This window comes from Monopterus albus, unplaced genomic scaffold, assembly GCF_001952655.1.
Source record: "Monopterus albus unplaced genomic scaffold, M_albus_1.0 scaffold208.1, whole genome shotgun sequence".
Lineage (NCBI taxonomy): Eukaryota > Metazoa > Chordata > Actinopteri > Synbranchiformes > Synbranchidae > Monopterus > Monopterus albus.
The window spans coordinates 280760-299885 of NW_018128088.1; the positions used below are offsets into that span (position 1 = coordinate 280760).

Below are 19126 nucleotides of genomic sequence, written 5' to 3' on the forward strand. Positions count from 1 at the left end.
GTATATATATAATTGATTGAATTTTATGTAGTGTAGATGTCTTGCACCAAAAGTCTTTGCTGAACCCCGGTGTGGTATTTCTCATCTCCTTGCTCTGAATGTCAGCTTCCAGACTATGTAGTGGAAGTGATTTAAACTGCAGCTGAATGTACTCCTGAAACCTCCATGTTTGTCTGGAGTGTTAGGAGCCAGCTATGGAAAAACTGATGTTCCTGGGAAAATAGATTCTTCCAGAGCAAACAAGCCAACTTAATCTGAACCTTTTCTTCACTCTCACCTTTTTAGGCAGCACAGTTAACAAATCTGGTAGTAAAGTGTAGCAGTACTGATTCTTCTGCATATTGATGCCGACCTGACACAATTCTGCATGTGACGATTGAACGGTCAGATACTTGTCACAGGATCTGGAGGACTTGGTAAGAACTGTCAGAGTTCAATGACCAGTTTGCTTTTTGTATCAGATCTTCCAGTGCCTGTCATGTCACAGAAGTAGCCTCAATATACTCACCTGTCTCCTTTGATGACTACTGACAAAATGTGACTCAATGCACTCTCTCCTTGACTTCTTATGCCCATGTCCAACAGTGATCACTCTGCAGCACCAGCATCTAAAAGTAATCCTTAGTTCACTGTTGCTGGTCACGCCTGTCATTTTGACAGATCCAAGTGGATTCCTCATACACAGCCGCACTTCCTAGCAGAATGCTTCTTCAGGGTGTGATACACTACATTGTCATCCAAGAAAGATAAGTCATCATCAAAGGCAATTGGTCGACAGCAGGTACGCGAGGGCGTATCCTTCACCAGCTTCTTGTTGTGTGTGAGGTTGTTCAGGATCTTGTCATAGTTGGTCTCTGCCTCCACGCAGGGGCCACTGCAGTACCGGAAGATCAGCTCTTCTTTAGTTTGGTAGCCCAGACCCAAGTCCGTTACATTGAGGTGGACCTCCTTTAGTAAGCAGCCTCGACTCTGCACTGATATCCTGTCCCTCCCTTTCTCACCTCGGCCTCCTTTACCGCCCCGACTTCCCCCTCGCCCCCGACCCCGCCTCCTGTCGCCATGTCCTTTACCCTCGCCTCTCGTGCCTCCTGTGTTTGCTGCTCCCCTCTGTCTCTGTTCCCTCCGTCCCCTGGAGCCTCCATTGACCTCTGACGATCTCCGGAGTCTGCCAATGGTAGCCTCGATAAAATCCATTACATCATCAAACTGTTCAGGATAGGGCTCTGCAGTGTCATCTGGAAGATACAGAAGGAACAGACTCACTTATAAAGATACTATTACAGTTTCATCACTGACATGAAATGTCACCCCACTACTTAATAACATGGTAATCAATTTTGAAGGTAGGATTTAAATATCCCTGTGGGAGAAAAAAATCGAGCATAAAGCTATATGACGGATGTGAAAACCTTGCGCAACTATAAATTTCAGCCAAGAAACACATGACTGCATCCAAATAAGGAATTTAACTCCTTGCCATAAAACAAGTAAGCATAGTTCACAAAATGTTGAGCGGTTGTTTTAAATACACAAAAGCACATATATATGCAAGATGCAGATTTTGCGCTTCTGCCAATTCAGTTCCAGAAACCATCTAGACTGAGGTACCATTTGTACAAAAAAGAATGATGTACATTGTTGTTGACTGAACATACATATGGTCAGCCAGCATTTGCATGAAGAAGTGTTCAAAAATATGTCCTGACACAGATGCAGATAGTGAGAAATGTGCAGATCAGAAATGGTGCATGATTTACAGATTAGTGTCTGGGAGAGGAATGCAGAGAGGAGTCCAGAATTGTTCAAATGGACATGCAGGTGCCACGGTTTAACTCTCTCCAACATGACTATAGAGGGGGGAGTGGTAGGCTGAAGGTCAGAGGGTGTTTGTCAATTCTGTTTTAAGAGTCAGTTTAGTCAGACAATGGAAACATACATATGTTGTGATGAAATATGGGAAGACTTGGTTTTGCACTAATAATGTGGCCGGAATTTCAATAGACACTGCTGCCGTCATCAGGTTTCTATCTTCTAAAGTCTTTCAGTTATTTCACACAGCACTAGCCTATAGATACAGACCTATTACACCATGAACAGAGATGCAGTGTGACATTTAGTTGCTGAGGGGGCGACTGTGGTTCAGTGGGTAGAGCAGTCGTATCCCAACCAGAGGGTCTGAGGTTCAAATCTTGGTGCCTGTAGTCCACATGTCAAAGTGTCCTTGGGCAAGACACTGAACCCTCAAGTTGCCCCCAATTGTTTGAGGCATCGGTGTGAGTTGGCGCCGCAGATGGCTGCCGTCGGTTCTGTACCGGAAACAAATTCCTTGTGTGTGACATACTTGGCCAAATAAAGGTGAATATTAAATTCTTGATGAATGTAATTTTACAATACTGAGACTTCAAAGGCCAGATTCAAGGAAACCATACGCTTTGAGTCATTTAGCGAGAGCAGATTGCAGTCTGCTCGAAACTCAAAACATGCACTAGCACAGCTCTCAACCATCTGCTGCGAGGAGTAATGAAGACTGACTGAAAGTCTTGGATCCTCTGTTACATGCTGATTCTGTTAAGGAGTAATGTCTCTCCTACTCCTGGAAACAGTGAACTATGTAAGAAGATCATGAAGACATATTGTTAGGAAATTAATCAATAGATTCAACTCTAACTACATTACCTGAGTGTATCTATGCATGTATGAATGTGATCATGATGCTGTATGTGTGTCAAAAAGTCAGGGTGACAGGGTGCGATGTCTGGCAGGCGGTGCTGTGGTTAACATGGCCTCTCTATTGCAGTGTCACCTATCTCTCCTCTCCTACCTGTTCTTCTGGCAGAGCACAGGATATTCGATCTGCCTGTGCTTCACAGCTGATTGGGCCGCCGCTCGAATATCAGGTGAGCTAATCTGTTTAGACACACCTGCCCTTTGATTTAGACACCTCCTATTGTATGTTGGCTGACAGGCAGGGTGGCTGCAGTGTACACCTGCTGACAGACTGGGCTGCTTGGCTGTAAATGGAGTGATTAATAATGCAAACGGTGTCATAATTTTTGTGGAATCAATACTGAAGAATCATGATTTTATTGAAAATAATCACTAAAATACCAGTCAACTCTGATAAAGAAAGAACTATTAAATGCAACTTTCAACTCTTGTTTTTACCATGTTTTGCAGCCGAATATTACATATCAGTTTACTTGTGCAACTGTTGTTGGAGATTTTAGTCTTAAACCGTAAGAGAAAACCTACTTACAACTTTTAAGTGTAACTTCTGACTTTACAAAAATCTAAAGACCCATCCCCTCTTGGAGCTACAGTGTTTTTAACAATATTGGTGCACAGTTAATGGTCTTGGGTTACACAGCAGATCCAAATAGAATACGAGGCAGCAGGACAAACATTTGTCCAAATGTTCCATTCCTTATCGAGTTCTGTGTGAGGATGATACAGTGCCATATCATTCCTTATCGAGTTCTTGGCCAAGTTTACTTCTGTGTGAGGATGATACAGTGCCATACTGATCCAAACAAAATGAATTCCTGCCCAATGTCGCTGTTGAAATGAACTTAAACATAGAAGTCTCACCTGATGCTTAAAACTTTCCGGTATTGTCTAGCCTCTTCTCTGAAAATTCATGAAATCTGGTTCACACTGCCCTCTATAAAACATTGCCATGATTTTGGACTTTTGGCAGATGAATAAAGGTCATGTGCCTCTAAGCCACAAACAGTCAGAGGTGAACCTTGAGCAAGGGAGGAAGGGGAAACACTGAGAGCAATCTCTGTTTGGAATTCGGGCTGTTTGTAGTTTTATTCACGCTGCTAACGTGTTTTGCCATCAGTATGATGTAACCCACAGCAATAAAACACATCAAGATTTTCCATCTGATAATCTGGCTGTCAGAGAGCCTTATCAATATAGGACTCATTGGAGGCCCAACCCACTGGCTGTCACTTTACCTGCTCTCTCTCGAGTGTAATTAGTCAAGAAGGACTAAATGACATGACCAACACACCAACTGTAACATTCATGTCTGAATTGCCATGGTGCAGAACTCAACCTATGACCTTATCTATATTACTGTTCCCTCTCAAGAGGCAACACATGGCAGGGCATTACAATACAATGAAACCTTGTCAGAGTTCACTTAACCCTTTACATTTGTGCTGATAGTTGCAGATTGTTTAATGGAGGTTTGCACAAGCATAGTAGATCTATAATGTGACCCCCATGTGGGCCAATTATCTGCCGTTCAAGAGATTTTCACAGTGATGCCACATTACAAAAGATTTTTGTCAGAACATGTTGTGTGCCTTACATTGATCCTCCATTGAAATCCCCTGTAGGTTGTGGTCTTCAGGCTGAAAACTTGGTTCTTCGTCCTCCACAGACAGGGACACAGAATCACTGTAGCTGCTGGGGAAAGAAGTCCTTTTGGCTGGCTGAGTGTTTTGGTAGAGAGGCCGTGTAGCAACAGAGCTCAGGAGCAACAAACACATGGCCAAAACATCCCATAACTTCATCTTAGACTCAGTTCCTATGACAAAAACTGCAAAAAAATAACAGAAGATAGGCTACTTTATTTAAAGTAGGAAGGCAAAACATAAACAAAACAAAATTCTAAACACTCGGAATGTAGGCAAACTTTTTGTTTATAATGAAGTCAGCAATGTGTATGAAACAGTGGTTGTCAAACCTACCCTGACTCATTCTGTATTAGTAACTATGTGTCATCATGTCAAGAGGCTTTGATCCTCACTTTGTCTGTCTCTGTAAATATAGATATCAGAGTAGACCTACCAGAAAATTACAATCAAAGGAATCGTGATATAAAAAATAACCTATAATATTCTTGATAATATCAAGCTTTTTACAAAATATAGCAGAAAGTGCGAAAGAGTAATAATAGACCCGTAAACGTGTGCGTAAAAGTCCGGCATTCATTTCTTTGTTTTTTTAAATTACGTACCATATTTGCAATTTACCAGCTGCCTGCTACTTATTTATTCTCTATTAGATCTATTCGGATATAAAATGTTACATAGATCTTGGTGTGATGTCACATCAGACCACTTTGAAGGGTGCGTCTCATAAAAAAATGCGTTTTGGCAAAGATAGCCTAAATCATCTTGGTGTGAGTTGGCCAGATGGCGATCCCAAAAGCTTACGTGACTCCGTCTGATGGCACGTTGAGTCTGCAGTAAACCTAAACAGCTATCCATAGATAAATACTGGGCATAAATATACTATGCAAAAGTCCCGACAATGGTCTATACATAACCACAAGTTGCATTTTTAATGTGACTTCGTATTTCAATGAAAATAGCAGGAGCGAAGCTTGTGCGCCCTTTGGCGCAGATAATCTAGGGATTTGTTTAGTTTTACTCTCTGAAATGATAACAATGATAAAGCTTCCCTTACCTTAAATATGGCCCATGCAGACCAGAAACTCGCTTTCTGTTGCTGTTAAAATCCAAACAGAAAACGCAACTCATTTAGAGTCACAAGCTGAATCAGCTGCACGAAGCGTTTTAACAACAGTCCCAGGTGTCCTCAAAATAAGTTAGAATTCAGTTTATGTCCAGATAGAAAAAAAAAGCTGAAATAAAGCACCAGGTGTGATTTTCATATTCCGATCCAGCGCACGAACCAACCCGTGCGTCCTTTCCACACTTCGGAGTCCAAAGGTACTGTAGGTGTTGAAGACGCCACAATTGCAGTCTCTGATTAATTGGATGCTACGTTTCCACGTTGGAAATCCGAGAGAGATCCACCATCTTCGACTGAAAGGATTCCAATGAAGACAGCGTCTCCAGCGCAGAAGAGAGGCGCAAGCAGTGTTCAGTATCTGTTTCCCAGAGTGCAAAAAGCTCTGGTCTCTCTTGGTAAAATTGTTAAAGCGCCGTTATATCCAGAACTGTGCTACAAATTCATACTCGCCAACATTTTACAATATCTTGACACGGTAAACAACACAGATGGGGGTGTTTATTCTCCATTTTCTATAGGCCAGATAGTATCTATGTAGCAGGGTTTGCACGCGTGTTGTCCTCATACTGGACTGAACCAAGACAGATGTCTGAACCAGGCGCACAGAGCAGTTTGGAAAGATTTATAGTTAAGTGCGCTCTGACGTTTGGGACAGTTGGTGTCCGCCCCTTTATTATAGATCCTGCAAGAGCAAACTGTGACTAACAGAGATCCACAAATCTCTCCCAACCACCCCTGGAGCCCCGTTTGGAGGAGCGCGGTTTTCAGATGTCTTGGGGGTTATGTCACACATCCTGATGTCCTCGGATTAGATTTCAGTATGCGGAATGCGATTTGGAGATGTTGTGTTGCGATGCATGTTTCTAACCTGATCTCGGCGCTCTGTGCACTACGGTGTCAAGTTCCGTGTGGTGGCTGCACACATCTCAAATTAAGAGTCCCGCTTCATTTGCTATTATATTAGAACGTATTTATAAAGACGCGAGACGCACATTTCCGGCAAAGTGGAGACTTTGTTTTGTTATAGTCTATGTCGGCATTTGCAGTTCCTTCTACTCCAAATGTATTAACCAGCATTCAAATATAATTCATACACACCTTGGAGCATATTCAGTGAACAGTTTCCTGTCAAGGTGAGCCTGAGGCAACATCGCACAGGCCACAAAAGGCGCACGATGAAGCTGGCAAGATGTGGCTACACCCGCCTTTCATCCGCAAAACGGAATTCCATAAGATACCCAGTCCTTCAACAATTAAAGTCATCTTGTGTTCAGTGCCAAAAAAAAGAGCGGATCCTTCCAACAAACACTGCTTTTCCAAGAAGCATCCTGGTTTTAATTTAACACGTGAAATGCTGCTAAATATGCCTGTTCAATAAAAGAATGGAAATCCCAGCACCGGCCTTTTAAATCCATGCTGATTTATCTGTTATTCAGCGGTATTAAAGCCCTTTTTGGTTGTCTTTGCTCATGGGCTGAAACATCTTGTCAATACACGTTTTCTTTCAAGCATTTCTGTGCGCCCTACCCATTCTTAAAGTAGTTGCATTGTACTGAGCCAAGTCCTCACTGTTTCATTTCTTTCTATCATGTTCTCACATAAGCTGATCCTACTGACAAACAGCTACAACCCCTGGAATCCACATCATTTGTTTTGTTGACTTGTACCTTCCTCAAAGCTTAATTGTTTTTAATAGTGCAATGTAGTCTCAGTATAGCTGCACACTGACTTTCTCCTGGCATGGCTTTCCTGCCATTCCCTCTAAAATCCCCCTCTCATTATAATCAGACTATATAATTACTGTCTTGCAATAGAAGTGCTCTTCTTTTTAAGTTTTCTTATTACTGTCTTGTCAAAATGGCTTAATATGCCTTTGCCTTAAAAAGACTTAGCCTGACAACATCATCTGACATGTTTGTTTTCCCCAGTTACTGAAGCCACCTATTACTTCTGATATTGACAAGTGACCTAAATGCACAGTACACTATGGAGCTGCTCCATCACAACTGAAACTGAGCTAAGTCCCTGTGATTAGGTGTTGCAGTGCTTCTTTACATCAGCGGTCACAAATCTTCCTACTTTCTTGATCACTGAACCATCACACTAGGTCAGGTGGACAAAGTGCATGTGTTTATACTACTGTACACTCTACATATTTCTGCAATCAAAATTTAAAAATTAAACAACAACTAGTCTTTTCTTGTGGTTCAACAGAACTATTAAACTGTTTGAAAACTGCATGTGATGATATTCCCTGCCAATGTGTGCTGGAATAGCATCCAGGCTCAAATTAACATTCAGGAATAAACAAGTAAAGAGAAATTTGTCCTTATATACACAAGATCAAATGCACAAATATACTGTGAACAGGCATGTGGTAGAATATAATAAAAGACTGAGTCATTTGAAGGCAAAGCCCATGTTTTCTGAGCTCTCTGTATGTTCTCAAGGTTATTTAAAGTTCATCAGGGGCATGAAAGAGGAGCTGAGAAATATAAAGTTATGCTATGTGGATCTCCTGTATTTAATCTAGAGTTGGTGTCACATTTACTTACATTTACACAGGAAATCAACTGAACAGATCTTTGTCTCAAAGATGTGCAATCTTTGTGACAGAATCTTACGTTTGGCACCTTAAAATATTCACTTAATGACTACTTCATTGTAACAGTTCCCATAGGAAATATTTTTACACATTGTTGCATATAACATGTCAGGCTAGTGTAGGACGCTGCCTGCTCAGAGATATGGCAGACAGAGGCTTTATTGTTTATTGATATGTGCAGCAGTGTCACCAAAGGATTCCTCAGTGTTTTCCCCCTGTCTCATACAGACAGACTTGTGAAGATAATGGTCACTGAAAATAGAACCATCTTAGAGAGATCCTTTATGTGAGAGCGCTGCACAGTCTGGGGGTGTCATAAGTTCCTTGAGCTGAATACTTGAGTGACAATAATAAATATTAATTTGTTTGGAGGAGAAACATGAGTAAGCTGAACGAATCACCACCACATGGGGTGTGAGGAAGAGACTCGTCACTCACAGAGAAGAGCCTTCTTTCATTATTTGTGCCACTGATCGGACAGGAACCTCAATTTTTGATGTCAAGTCTCCATAGAGCAGTGACAGGCCCTGAGAGGGAAATAACTCTGACTCCCCAAAGAATTTATAAAAACACTCACACAAACAACCCAACTCTCTGCAGTTCAATCCAGAATTGTAAAATGTAATGTAAAACAAATGTTACACGTGGCTAATAATTTTTTTTTTCTGCAATGTCTTTATGTGCCTTGTCTCCTTGTGTGCGTTATATCCCTTAATCATGATTTGTTTTGTTTTAAATCATTGTGTTTAAGGTCGTAATGGTATGAAACTAGCAACCTGTTCATGATTATGTTAATGTGTTTTCTGCCTCTTCCATCTGTGAGTTACTGTGCATGTAACATGCATTAAAAGTGGGCATATTTAACAAGTTTTAGTCCCACTTAACAAAGTCTTCTTTGATGAATTAGCTCACACTATGCATTGAGATGATACCATAAATATAACAAAACAACCAAAGACAAACAATAACCGATGTATTTATTTAAAGCATTATTGTGGTTTGGATGATTAGTGTTTTGAGATTCTTGACAAACCCACAAGTGCGGCTTGGACACAAGTAAGATGGAGAAAGCTTCATTGTTTTTTACTTAGCCATGTTTATCTAAAAGTCTGATTTTATATTGAAATGACCAAAATAGAACAAAAGATGGTGAACAGTCAGTGAGCTGCTGGGTTATCTCCTGCAGGCTTAATGTTTCTGTTGAGCGGGTTGGATTTTGTTCCTCTCTGTTAGGCTGGTTAGGTCTAAGTGTGGATTATTTTCAAGACAAAACATGGATATTGTTGCACACCAACTGCATCCATTTCATGGTAATTTATACTTTTATATCAACATTTCAGAAGCAAATATTGTATTTTTGCTCTAGATTAAAACATACAAACCCCGAGTTTATAAAATATGCAAACTGTTTTATAGATAACTTAACATTTTTCAGATTTACTAAAATCTATCACACTGCAACTGAAAGCTATGCTCTTGATATATTGCAAAGCTTTAAAATTGGATCACATAATTAAGGTTTTCCTTCCATTGTGCCCACAGTAGCTCGAACTTCATATTGACAATGTTTTTGGCTTTAATGCTGATCTGTTTTCTGCATGTGGTTGTGTGCAGTTGTCTGCCAGAGTGAGCTCAGCTGTCAGTGGGCACAGAGCCCCCACTCGCTCCTGGCACAGAGATGGGCGACAGAGCAGGTAGTCGGGGCATTTATTGAAGGATTCACATAGTTTTCATCTGATTCATTAGGATATGTTACAATTCAGATATGCTGCCAAATGCCCAGCCATTGTCGCACTCAGTGCAGTATTTCCATCTGTTTCAGTCATTGCTCAAACATTTTATTTGTTGGCATCACTCACACATAAATTGAGCGTCCAAAAAATGTGTGTGTGACTGTATGTGTGAGTATTTGTGAGTGTGTGTAAATGAGATCACTTGGTACTATCAAAGTGCAGCAGGACTATGACTCTGTTATAAATAGAAGGGCGGAAGCAATGAAGGTTACATCGCTTAGACACAGATACTAAAAGTGTAGGGGAGCCATTTAAAAATTCACGTCCTTTCAGACCCCTTGAACTATATTTATTTGGTGTACTCCTGCTATTAAAGTGCAGATGCTAGGCCAAGGTCATCATAGTAATTCAGCTTCTTAGTCAACTATATTGATTTGTAAAGTTGAAAGAGCTCTGTTTTCCTCTTAGGGTCAGTGCCTTTATATACATAGCCTGTTATAGCTGCATGTTCTGTGAGCATCTTATTGTTGGCCAAGGATGCAAATGGGAACCCAGTAAGCCCTCTTTCACGGTGACTTCACTGGGCCATGACAGAAATGATGGGGGTGACTGTGTTCAGTGGGTAGAGCAGTTGTCTCCCAACCGAAAGGTTGGAGGTTTGAATCTTGGTGCCAGCAGTCCACGTGCTGAAGTGTCCTTGGGCAAAACACTGAACCCCCAAGTTGCCCCCAATGGTTAGAGCCATTGGTTGAGTTGGCGCCGCAGATGGCTGCCTCGGTTCTGTACCAGAAACAAATTCCTTGTGTGTAACATACTTGGCCAAATAAAGGTGATTATTATCATTATGACTCTTTAGCATACAGCAGAGAACAATAATTATTGAGATGTAAACATTTTTAATGGCACCTTTATTTTTTGACTATTCACCCCAGGGTGCAAAGAGCTGGACTGGTGGGATACATCTTGTCTTGGCTACTGCCCAAACCCTGAAAAGCTCCAGGAGTTCAGTTGTCTCCATGACAAAAGACTGACTGAAAAAGATATTCCAGAGGAAATGTATGTCTGTATTGTATATGTCCAAACATAGACACAACACTACGCCTGCAGTATAGACACAGCCTGGGTGTCTGCAGTTACTGTAGTCTGATAGAGTTGCTCAACTCTTAACTGAGCCTTACATCATTCATTGCTTCACTGCCTGCGCTCAGCAGTTTTTAACCCTGACTGCTGATATCTACCGGGCATGACTTTGACCCCTGACTTTAGGCAGCTGTCGGTGGCGCCCCTCATTGAAGAGGGGTCATGTGGGATACCAGCAGTTCTCCCTGAGGTGACACGGTGTCAGGCTCTGTGCTGGCTTTACAGTTCTTAGCATTCAAAGATTGTCCGCCAGAACCTCCTCCTACTGTGTTACTAAACAAACACAGCTGATCATAACCGCTGGGCAAAGATGAAAAGCTTCCTTGGGAAGGGGTATTATTATGTTGCTTGTTGCTTTATGTATCTGTATTAGTTTACAGATTTGAACTGAGCTATTCTGATTATAACATCTAGCCTTTAAGGCTGCTCGCTGGACAGCTCTGCTAAAAGTGTGGGGCTTGAAACCAGGTCTTGACTTTCACAAAGCTTCTCTGCCTCCAACATAGCAAGGTCGTACTAATTGGAGAAGGAAGTGTTGAGGGCATCTTTGAGAAGGAGCAGCGAGGTTAGAGAGAGATAGTAGAGAAAGACGGATCCAGTTTCTGCTCTGGTTCCCTGTTCTAATCCAGCCTGGTATGTGCTGAGATTAGAGCTGTGATTGTGCAGTGGGATGTGTGAAGTCCACATTTCCTGTATTGTTGCGCAAAGGTCTAGAAAGTCTGGCAGAGGCTCACCCTGGGAGATAAATTCACTGAAGGAAACTGAAGTGACCCAACGGAAACAGCCTCACAACCCATTTCAAGTCTTAACCACTAAGAAACATGGCACTTGGACAGCTGTGTTCCCCTTGAAAAATTTATGTCAGCCGCTTGCATAAGTACATTGTGACATACACACACACACACACAGATCTAACAGATCTAAATTCAGCTCACTGAAGGAAAGGTACTAGTTTTTTGTTAATTAATGAGGGTCTGAAGAAAGAATCACTTAATCCCTGTGTTCAGTATCTTCCATATGCTCATTTAAGACTGATGACGGGGAGACTTCTAGCCTGGTGTGACCAAATGTGATACAACACCACATCTTTCAACCACTTTCAGACTGTGGATTTAATGGCAAATATTTCATGTTTTGGCTTGTGGCCTTCATAAGGGTCATCAGAAGACACATCACAGAGTACTTTTAAACAAGAGAAATGGAAAATTCACAAGTAGATGATTTTGTTTATACACCAAGTTTTTCTGGAGTTTTGACCTCTTTTGACTTTAAACTCAAGTTAATGCTTTTTCTACATATCCAGGTTAGGGACCGCTGTGCAGCAGTGATGTCTCTGTCCAGGAGTAAATAAGGAGTTAGCTAAACAAAGCCCTGTATGTGCCTCATTTTTACACACAATAAGTAACTTGATTCTTAGTAATATGTTTTTTTTTATTTCATAGGACTAGGGATTTAATTAGATTTTTACATGTATTTTAAATGTACCACCCCTCTCTGAGTCTGTTCCCCAGCCTGGCCATCCCATCCAACACTTTCTAGATCCACCCCTGGCTAGATCCACCGAAATTAATGCACACTTTTTCTAGACAGATGTGGAGGTGAACTTTTCCAGCAGTGAGGGTATGACTCATGATTATGCTAAACAGGATGCGGTGTTTACATGTTTCATATTTTGCAGCTATTACATTTCATTACTGCTTCAACACTTTACAGACCTGAGTAAAAGGGGTATTAGCACATATTGCTAAGCAGTAGACAAACACTGCTCAGCTGTTCTTGTAATGGAAAGAAAGATAAATCAAATGTGACAGCAGCCTTGAACTTTGTTTCATGAATCGCACATCACATGTGGCTTACAATAACAAATTGAACGGGACTTGCAAAGAGACAGATGTAATACCATCATAATCTAATCAGTTCACTTGGGAGTATTGGCTATGTAAAAGTGGACTTGCAGTGTTAATTTACTTCCAAGGTCAAATAAATTAGTGATAGTTACTGTTGTATAGGTGGATCCTCTAATCCTAGATTAAATCAGCTGCAGCATAATATCAGATATGAACTAATTAAACTGCATATTATAACTTTGGTGGGTATCTTATTAAAACAAGCATAAACATACTGATAGACTCCAAGCAAAACCAACTTAATCCTTATGAAATATGTAACAAATTTTGAATAGCTTCAAATATATCTGGACCTGTTTTAGCCATGTGGTGAACCATTGCATGTGTCTCTGAACTTACAAGGATTATTGACAACACTGCTGCATGAACTCTTGATGAAGATCAGACAGTAAAAAAACATGCTGTAGGTTATCATCATTATCAGAATATGGAGGTCAAGTTTGTTTGGTAATCATTCATGTGTTTAGCTCCAAGGCCAAGAATGATTTGTACCAGACAAGGCAGTGACTCATTTAGGGCAGAGAGAAAATTTCAAACTCTATCCATTAGTTGTTTTGAGTCTACCTGATAGCTGGAGTATCTGGAGAGTCATACACTCAGGTTCATAAGTCAAGGTTCAGGTGTCAGATGCTGAATTTTTCTGGGCATACTATTATCTAGCCTCTAACAGAGAATGTTGTTGAAAAAAAAAATCATAATCATAAGAGTCAATACTCTTAAAGCTTTGGCAACATGGACTTTATAAAGACTGTAACAAGATAACATGGCCTCATATCAGACATCACTGCCATTCCAAGACACTTTATTAGTTTAAACCAGTCTGAATACACCTCAGCTGTCTTTCTGACCTGTGACAGGTGATCTCACTGCAGGTTAGGATGCTGAATTGGTTCATATTACTAACAATTGGCATGTGTGACTTTGTGTGTAGAATCACCAGCATTTCTGCTGACACGCTGAAACAGCTGAGGATACTATGGATGAACGACAGCCTTATGAATGTGTGGATGTTTAGCTATATGGCTGCATGGATAACCAGACAGGTGATAACTAGATTGACAGTTACATATAAATATACTTGCAAATACTACAGTAGTTGCTACAAAAAAGCAGATTTTAAAAAGTAACAGAATGAATGTAAATCGAGTCATTCAGTGTTGCATCCTTTGTGGTAAGTAATAGGTCAGCTGGAGGGTCATTATCTAGCTCTTGGTGAGGATCAACACACTCATGCAGTGCTTTACAGCTGTTTTTCTGCTCTATATAAAAAAAAGTTGTTTTCACCAGGTGGACAAGGGCGCAGAGGGCAATGCTTTGGAAAGAGATGACTATCGCATTTCCAATACATTTCATCTGAGAACAGAAGAACTTTGCTACCTGTCGCAAGTGTAAAACAGAGAGGTGTCAAAAGTGAAACATGATCGGCATATCTGACAAAGGGGAAACTGATGTGAGGGATCAGTTCAGAAACAGAAAGACCTGGGTCCCCACAACAGATGGGAGCTTTATCGTTATGACCGGAGGGGGAGAGAGCCGAAGAAGAGAGACGTGAGACCACAAAAAAGGTTGGAGACATGGCTGGACTGTGACACATGTCCCACTGTGGAGGGGGATTTTACTCGCCCGGCCTTTGGTGTGTCATCATGTTACCAATCCTGTCATGAGCCTCCACCCTGTCCTCCTGTGCTGTATTGTTCTGTACTGCATGTGGACAAGAGAATAAAAGAGAATAGATAATGAAAAAGTGAATAGGCCTGGCAGTGGGAGTGAGCCACGTTTTGCCCTATTGTTGGTGCTGTAGCTTTTTTTAACACCGCTAAAGTGAGGGATAAAACTGATCAAAGAGGTGTATATGATTGCTCTGGTGGGTGTTGGGGATCATTAGTTGGTAAGGCAGTGAGAGTGAATAGAGCCAGGGGTCTGAGGCGCCATGTAGGAGGAACAAATGATGCGTATGGACTGTGATATCATACTCCATCATGTAGATCTTGAAAAGACACACCTGAGGACCACTCACTGAATGCCACACCTGGGCTGTGTTTTTATATCATTCAGTATCTGTCACCATCTGTCTCATTCAGGATAGCTACACACTAAATCTCCCTCTTGTATAGGACATCAAGACATTTTGTAGCATTAGTGACAACTTTTGTTATGCTTCCACACAATTCAGGAGAAAGAGAGTGAGAGAGTGTGTGAGATGATCTGATGGGAAGAAAGTGGCTTAGTCATAACACACCCCAGATGTGCTTAAGCCCAAAATAAGCAATAGGTAAAGCCAGTTTTACTGCAGTGAGTCCTATTCACAAGCCTTCACTTGCACTGTGTAAAAAAAACTGTGCATCCTCAGACTTAAACAATCAAATAGATCAAACAATGGAGGAGAAACATAAGGCATCTGAGCAGCTACTATACAAAAGCAACAGGAAGCATGCTGTTAAATCTTTGCGTGTTTTGGTTGTAGTATGTGTGATATAAACACTCTGTAACAAGCATGGGTAAAAAGTATCACTTAGAAACACAAGCTCAGTAATGATCAATAGCCAAAGACCTCTACATTGCATAGATTTCTAATTGAGCTGTTTTCTAAAAAGAACCCTGCACACACTCATCTATCCATACATGCATATGTACGTCTGTACAGGGTAAAGTGAACCTTGAGGTTCTTTAGACAAAAATGAATAAGAGCGCTCTGTGACTGCTGGAAGTGCTGCGAGATCAAAAACAGTCCACCCCCACGTGGTAAAGCTAAGCTTTCAGGAGTGAGAGGTCACAGACACCAGAGTGGTCACACACGTGTCAGAGCGCTATTTACAACTAGAGAGGCCCACCTCAGACCACCTACACCTACGTAATCTGCAAGCAGTGCTGTGCTTTGGAATCCACTAGGTGGTACTAAACCTCCATATAATCTGATGTATGTACATCACATCCTGACATGAATGGTTCCTATCATCAGTCAAGTGATAGTATATCTGTGATCCTCTCAGAAAACCACGGGGAGGTGAGAGGATGATACAGGCATTCATTTACTGCTGTAATTAGACCATACAAGTGTGGTTGGATACAGCTTCAAATAGATGTGTGTACATAACTGTGTCCTTAATTTGAAATGGGTCCATAACCTTTGGGCTCTTGCTCAAGGTCTCAAAGGAACTGAGTGCTGCTATAACAGCACTGGAATGCATACTTGGTGTCCTGAGCTATGAGGCACACTTGCTAAATTTATTATTCAAATATTTAAAATAGAACAAAGCTTTATATGCAATATGAAAGCATCATCTTCCATTGCAGGGCCATTAATATCTTCCCATCCCTAATCTGCATCCAGTGATACATAATAACATTAAGTATAATGGGGGAAAGTGAAGAAGAGCTCTTCTAAACCGTTCAGTCGCTGTGCGTCAAATTTAATTTAGCAGTTTCATAACAAGACATCACTACAAAACAGAGCATATTTGCTATGTCTATTTAGACTTTATTTGAGAATAGGCCCCAATGTAGTTCATACTTATATAATTTTGAGTATCAAGGTGTACTCCAAATCTGCAACAACAGAACACATTTTTTTCAAAATGTCTTGTTGCAAAAATCTGATTTGGCTTTAACATCAGGCACCAGTTTAACATAAATAAAATACATCAATACATTATGTACGGGGTCCATATTCTAGGGCGCTACTAGAGGGTTCCTCTGTATGAGAGTTTCTTCTTTGAGGATGACTCATCAAGATGTCGCCCTCTGGTGTTTACAAGTAAACGTCAGAGGAAAGTGCTTGATTTAAGATGAAATTTAACATGAGATTACATACATACTTTAGAGTATCATACAGTTTATTTAAGAAAGCCATTCTTCACCTTGGTCTAATTTACAGTGGATTTCTAAAATGAGAACTCATACTGAAAACCAATTGATATTTTCTCAGTGGTGTTTATTAGTTGAAAAAAGTGTTATAACTTAGTCTTAAGCTTGCGTGTCTATGAAGTTACCTAATGTAACATCATACTGTATATGATCAGTTGTGTACTCATAAATTACTGTCAGTGACACTTAACACACTTCACACAAGCTGACTCATGTAGCAGCTTATGGTATCAAGGTATTGTATTATCTTGAATTTCAGCACAAATACCATTAAATAAAGAACCAATAGCTGATTCATGGTCCCTGTGAAGCTAGCACAGTTCACTGTGTCACTGAGGTTAGCTTGATTGATCATCTCTCATTGATATCGTCATTTATAATCCATATAGATGCTTGTACTAGGGCCTTTGACATAAATGAGCAGTTGATCCCCTTTGCTATTAGATAATGCTTTTCTCCTAATGATGGTCCTGAATTCAGAGTCTACCTCCAACTATCCTCTGCCTCACTTTTGCTGATGCTGAGACACTTGTGTAAAAGGAAAAAAACCTATTAAGGATTTTAAAGATGAACAAATGAAGAGCACATTGTGAAAGTGGCTAGTCATTTATTTGACCATTTGTCACATCTCTCCCGTGTCTGTGCACAGAGTCTACTACCTCCAAAAAGGCCAGTTGAGGTGAATAAGGGTCACACAAACTGGTGAAGGCCTGACACTGATCAGACACATTTTACAAAAAAGGATGTGTGAGCACTGCTTACACACAGATCACAAATCTTAGAGTATGGTATTTGTTTTAAATTGTGATATAATAAGTATCATAGCCAACACAAAAGGAAGGTAATTTTTCAAATTGCAGCTTGTACTGTATGTTGTAGTGACATTGGCCCTAGGTTAACAGGTGTGCTATGGAAAAGGAAATTAGTAAAATGTGTACAAATGTAGTGGAACCATGGTTAAGAACGAACTGTTGTATGCACTAACAATGGCAGGAATCACTGCTTAGCTCTAAAAACCCCTTAAGCGAAGACTAATTCTCAGGTTTTTACTGAAACGTCTTGTCCTTTTCACACCTCAGGAGGGAGTGCCAGAGGTGACAGACCATTTTGACATAAATTGGATGTTTGATAAACGTGTTGGAGTCCCCACAGGACAAAAAAAGCAAACACCCACTCTTTCAGCCTGACTAAGACAGCTGGCATTATGTTTTATTGCGTAGACATTGTTTAATGATTCTCATACCCTTTAGGCCACAAAGGAGTCAGACAAAATAATGTTATATCAGGGTTTTCACATGCAGTTCTGCTAGTTATCACAACTGGGGCAAATGACTAGAAACAACACACAACCTAGAAAATAACTCAACAATAATCCAAGCATCTGCCCACCTGTAATACTATGTCAGAATCCACCCCACCCGGCCCAGGTACTATGGCAGTCAAACAAAGAGCCAGATTTCAGTGTGGCAAAGGGAAATAAGGTCAAGAGGAGCTGCTGCACTAGGGTGCTGAATTGTGTATAGGATGATAAACACTGGGAGGCTTTTATCTAAGTGCTTTTCTCAAGATTTTCTTTACACAAGGATGAGCAGGGAACCATGTCCAATACTATGTAAGAGGTTTGGTGTGTCTCAAAACCTTTACACTTCTCACTGCAACTAAAGCACCCAGTGGAGTGCAGCGGCAACTGGGCTGTGTCACTCAGCTCGCATGTAATCAGCTACTCCATCTGGTCCTTGTGTCTAATACTGATTGCTAGTAGCAATTGTTATTAGACACAGAATCACTGCTGATGAAAACTAATTTGCAGAATCGACAATCTGCTTTAACTTATTAGGGCAAGCTGCGAGGGTACAACATACATTTTCATAAATATGTTTCTAGTTAAGCACAGATACTTTCTAAAATTATTTGCAAAGCTTTAGATTTTGCAAGTGGTTACCTAAAATGTTTTCATCTTAACACACGCACACATACACCACACACTGGCTTGATCGATGCATTGTGTCATATGAGAGGTGGGTGATGGGTAGTCAGCAGGGGGGTGGGTCAATGTGTTGCTGCTTGCTTTCTGTCTGTCTTTCTACGTATTCTCATACTCTTTCAGGTGATGACACCAGCTGTTTACCATCGCTACACTCTATGAGAGAATCTCCAGCTAACTTGGGGAAAACAGAACTGGCCATCAACCTTACTACACTACAAGGACAGAGGTGCCCTGAAGAGGAACGGGGGCTTCCCTTCCTGGATAAGGTAAAGTAAGACTTTAGTTTAGAAATACAAGGTTAAGTATTATATGCACACATAAGGTTAGTTTGACTTGATGAGAACTTCTTTTTGTATCCTAGCATGTAAACCATGATATGCTTTAAGGTTAATCTATT

At 40.7% G+C, this 19126-nt stretch overlaps 2 protein-coding genes across 4 annotated transcripts in view; one reads left to right on the forward strand and one right to left on the reverse strand.

The window, feature by feature from the left end:
• Window positions 1–62: 62 nt before the first annotated feature.
• gdnfa (glial cell derived neurotrophic factor a) lies at window positions 63–6156 on the reverse strand. Of its 2 annotated transcripts, XM_020618621.1 has the most exons (3): window positions 5425–6156; window positions 4322–4552; window positions 63–1235 (listed from the first exon to the last, which is right to left on the reverse strand). In XM_020618621.1, exons 2-3 carry the CDS (start codon window positions 4524–4526, stop codon window positions 676–678), a joined length of 765 nt encoding a protein of 254 aa, XP_020474277.1. In that variant the 5' UTR covers window positions 4527–4552; window positions 5425–6156; the 3' UTR covers window positions 63–675. The 2 variants fall into 2 exon arrangements, with proteins under 2 accessions (XP_020474277.1, XP_020474280.1); XM_020618624.1 differs by lacking the exon at window positions 5425–6156 and having other exon boundaries at window positions 4322–4581.
• The window catches only part of opn4xa (opsin 4xa), a 27611-nt gene continuing 11149 nt past the window's right edge, over window positions 2665–19126 (forward strand). The window contains exons 1-2 of one of the 2 annotated variants that reach the window (XM_020618618.1): window positions 2665–2897; window positions 18850–18995. The gene's annotated coding sequence lies outside the window, so the exon portion shown is untranslated. Of the gene's footprint in view, window positions 2898–9647; window positions 9793–18849; window positions 18996–19126 lie in introns of those variants that run through there. The other variant, XM_020618619.1, reaches the window with a different exon arrangement.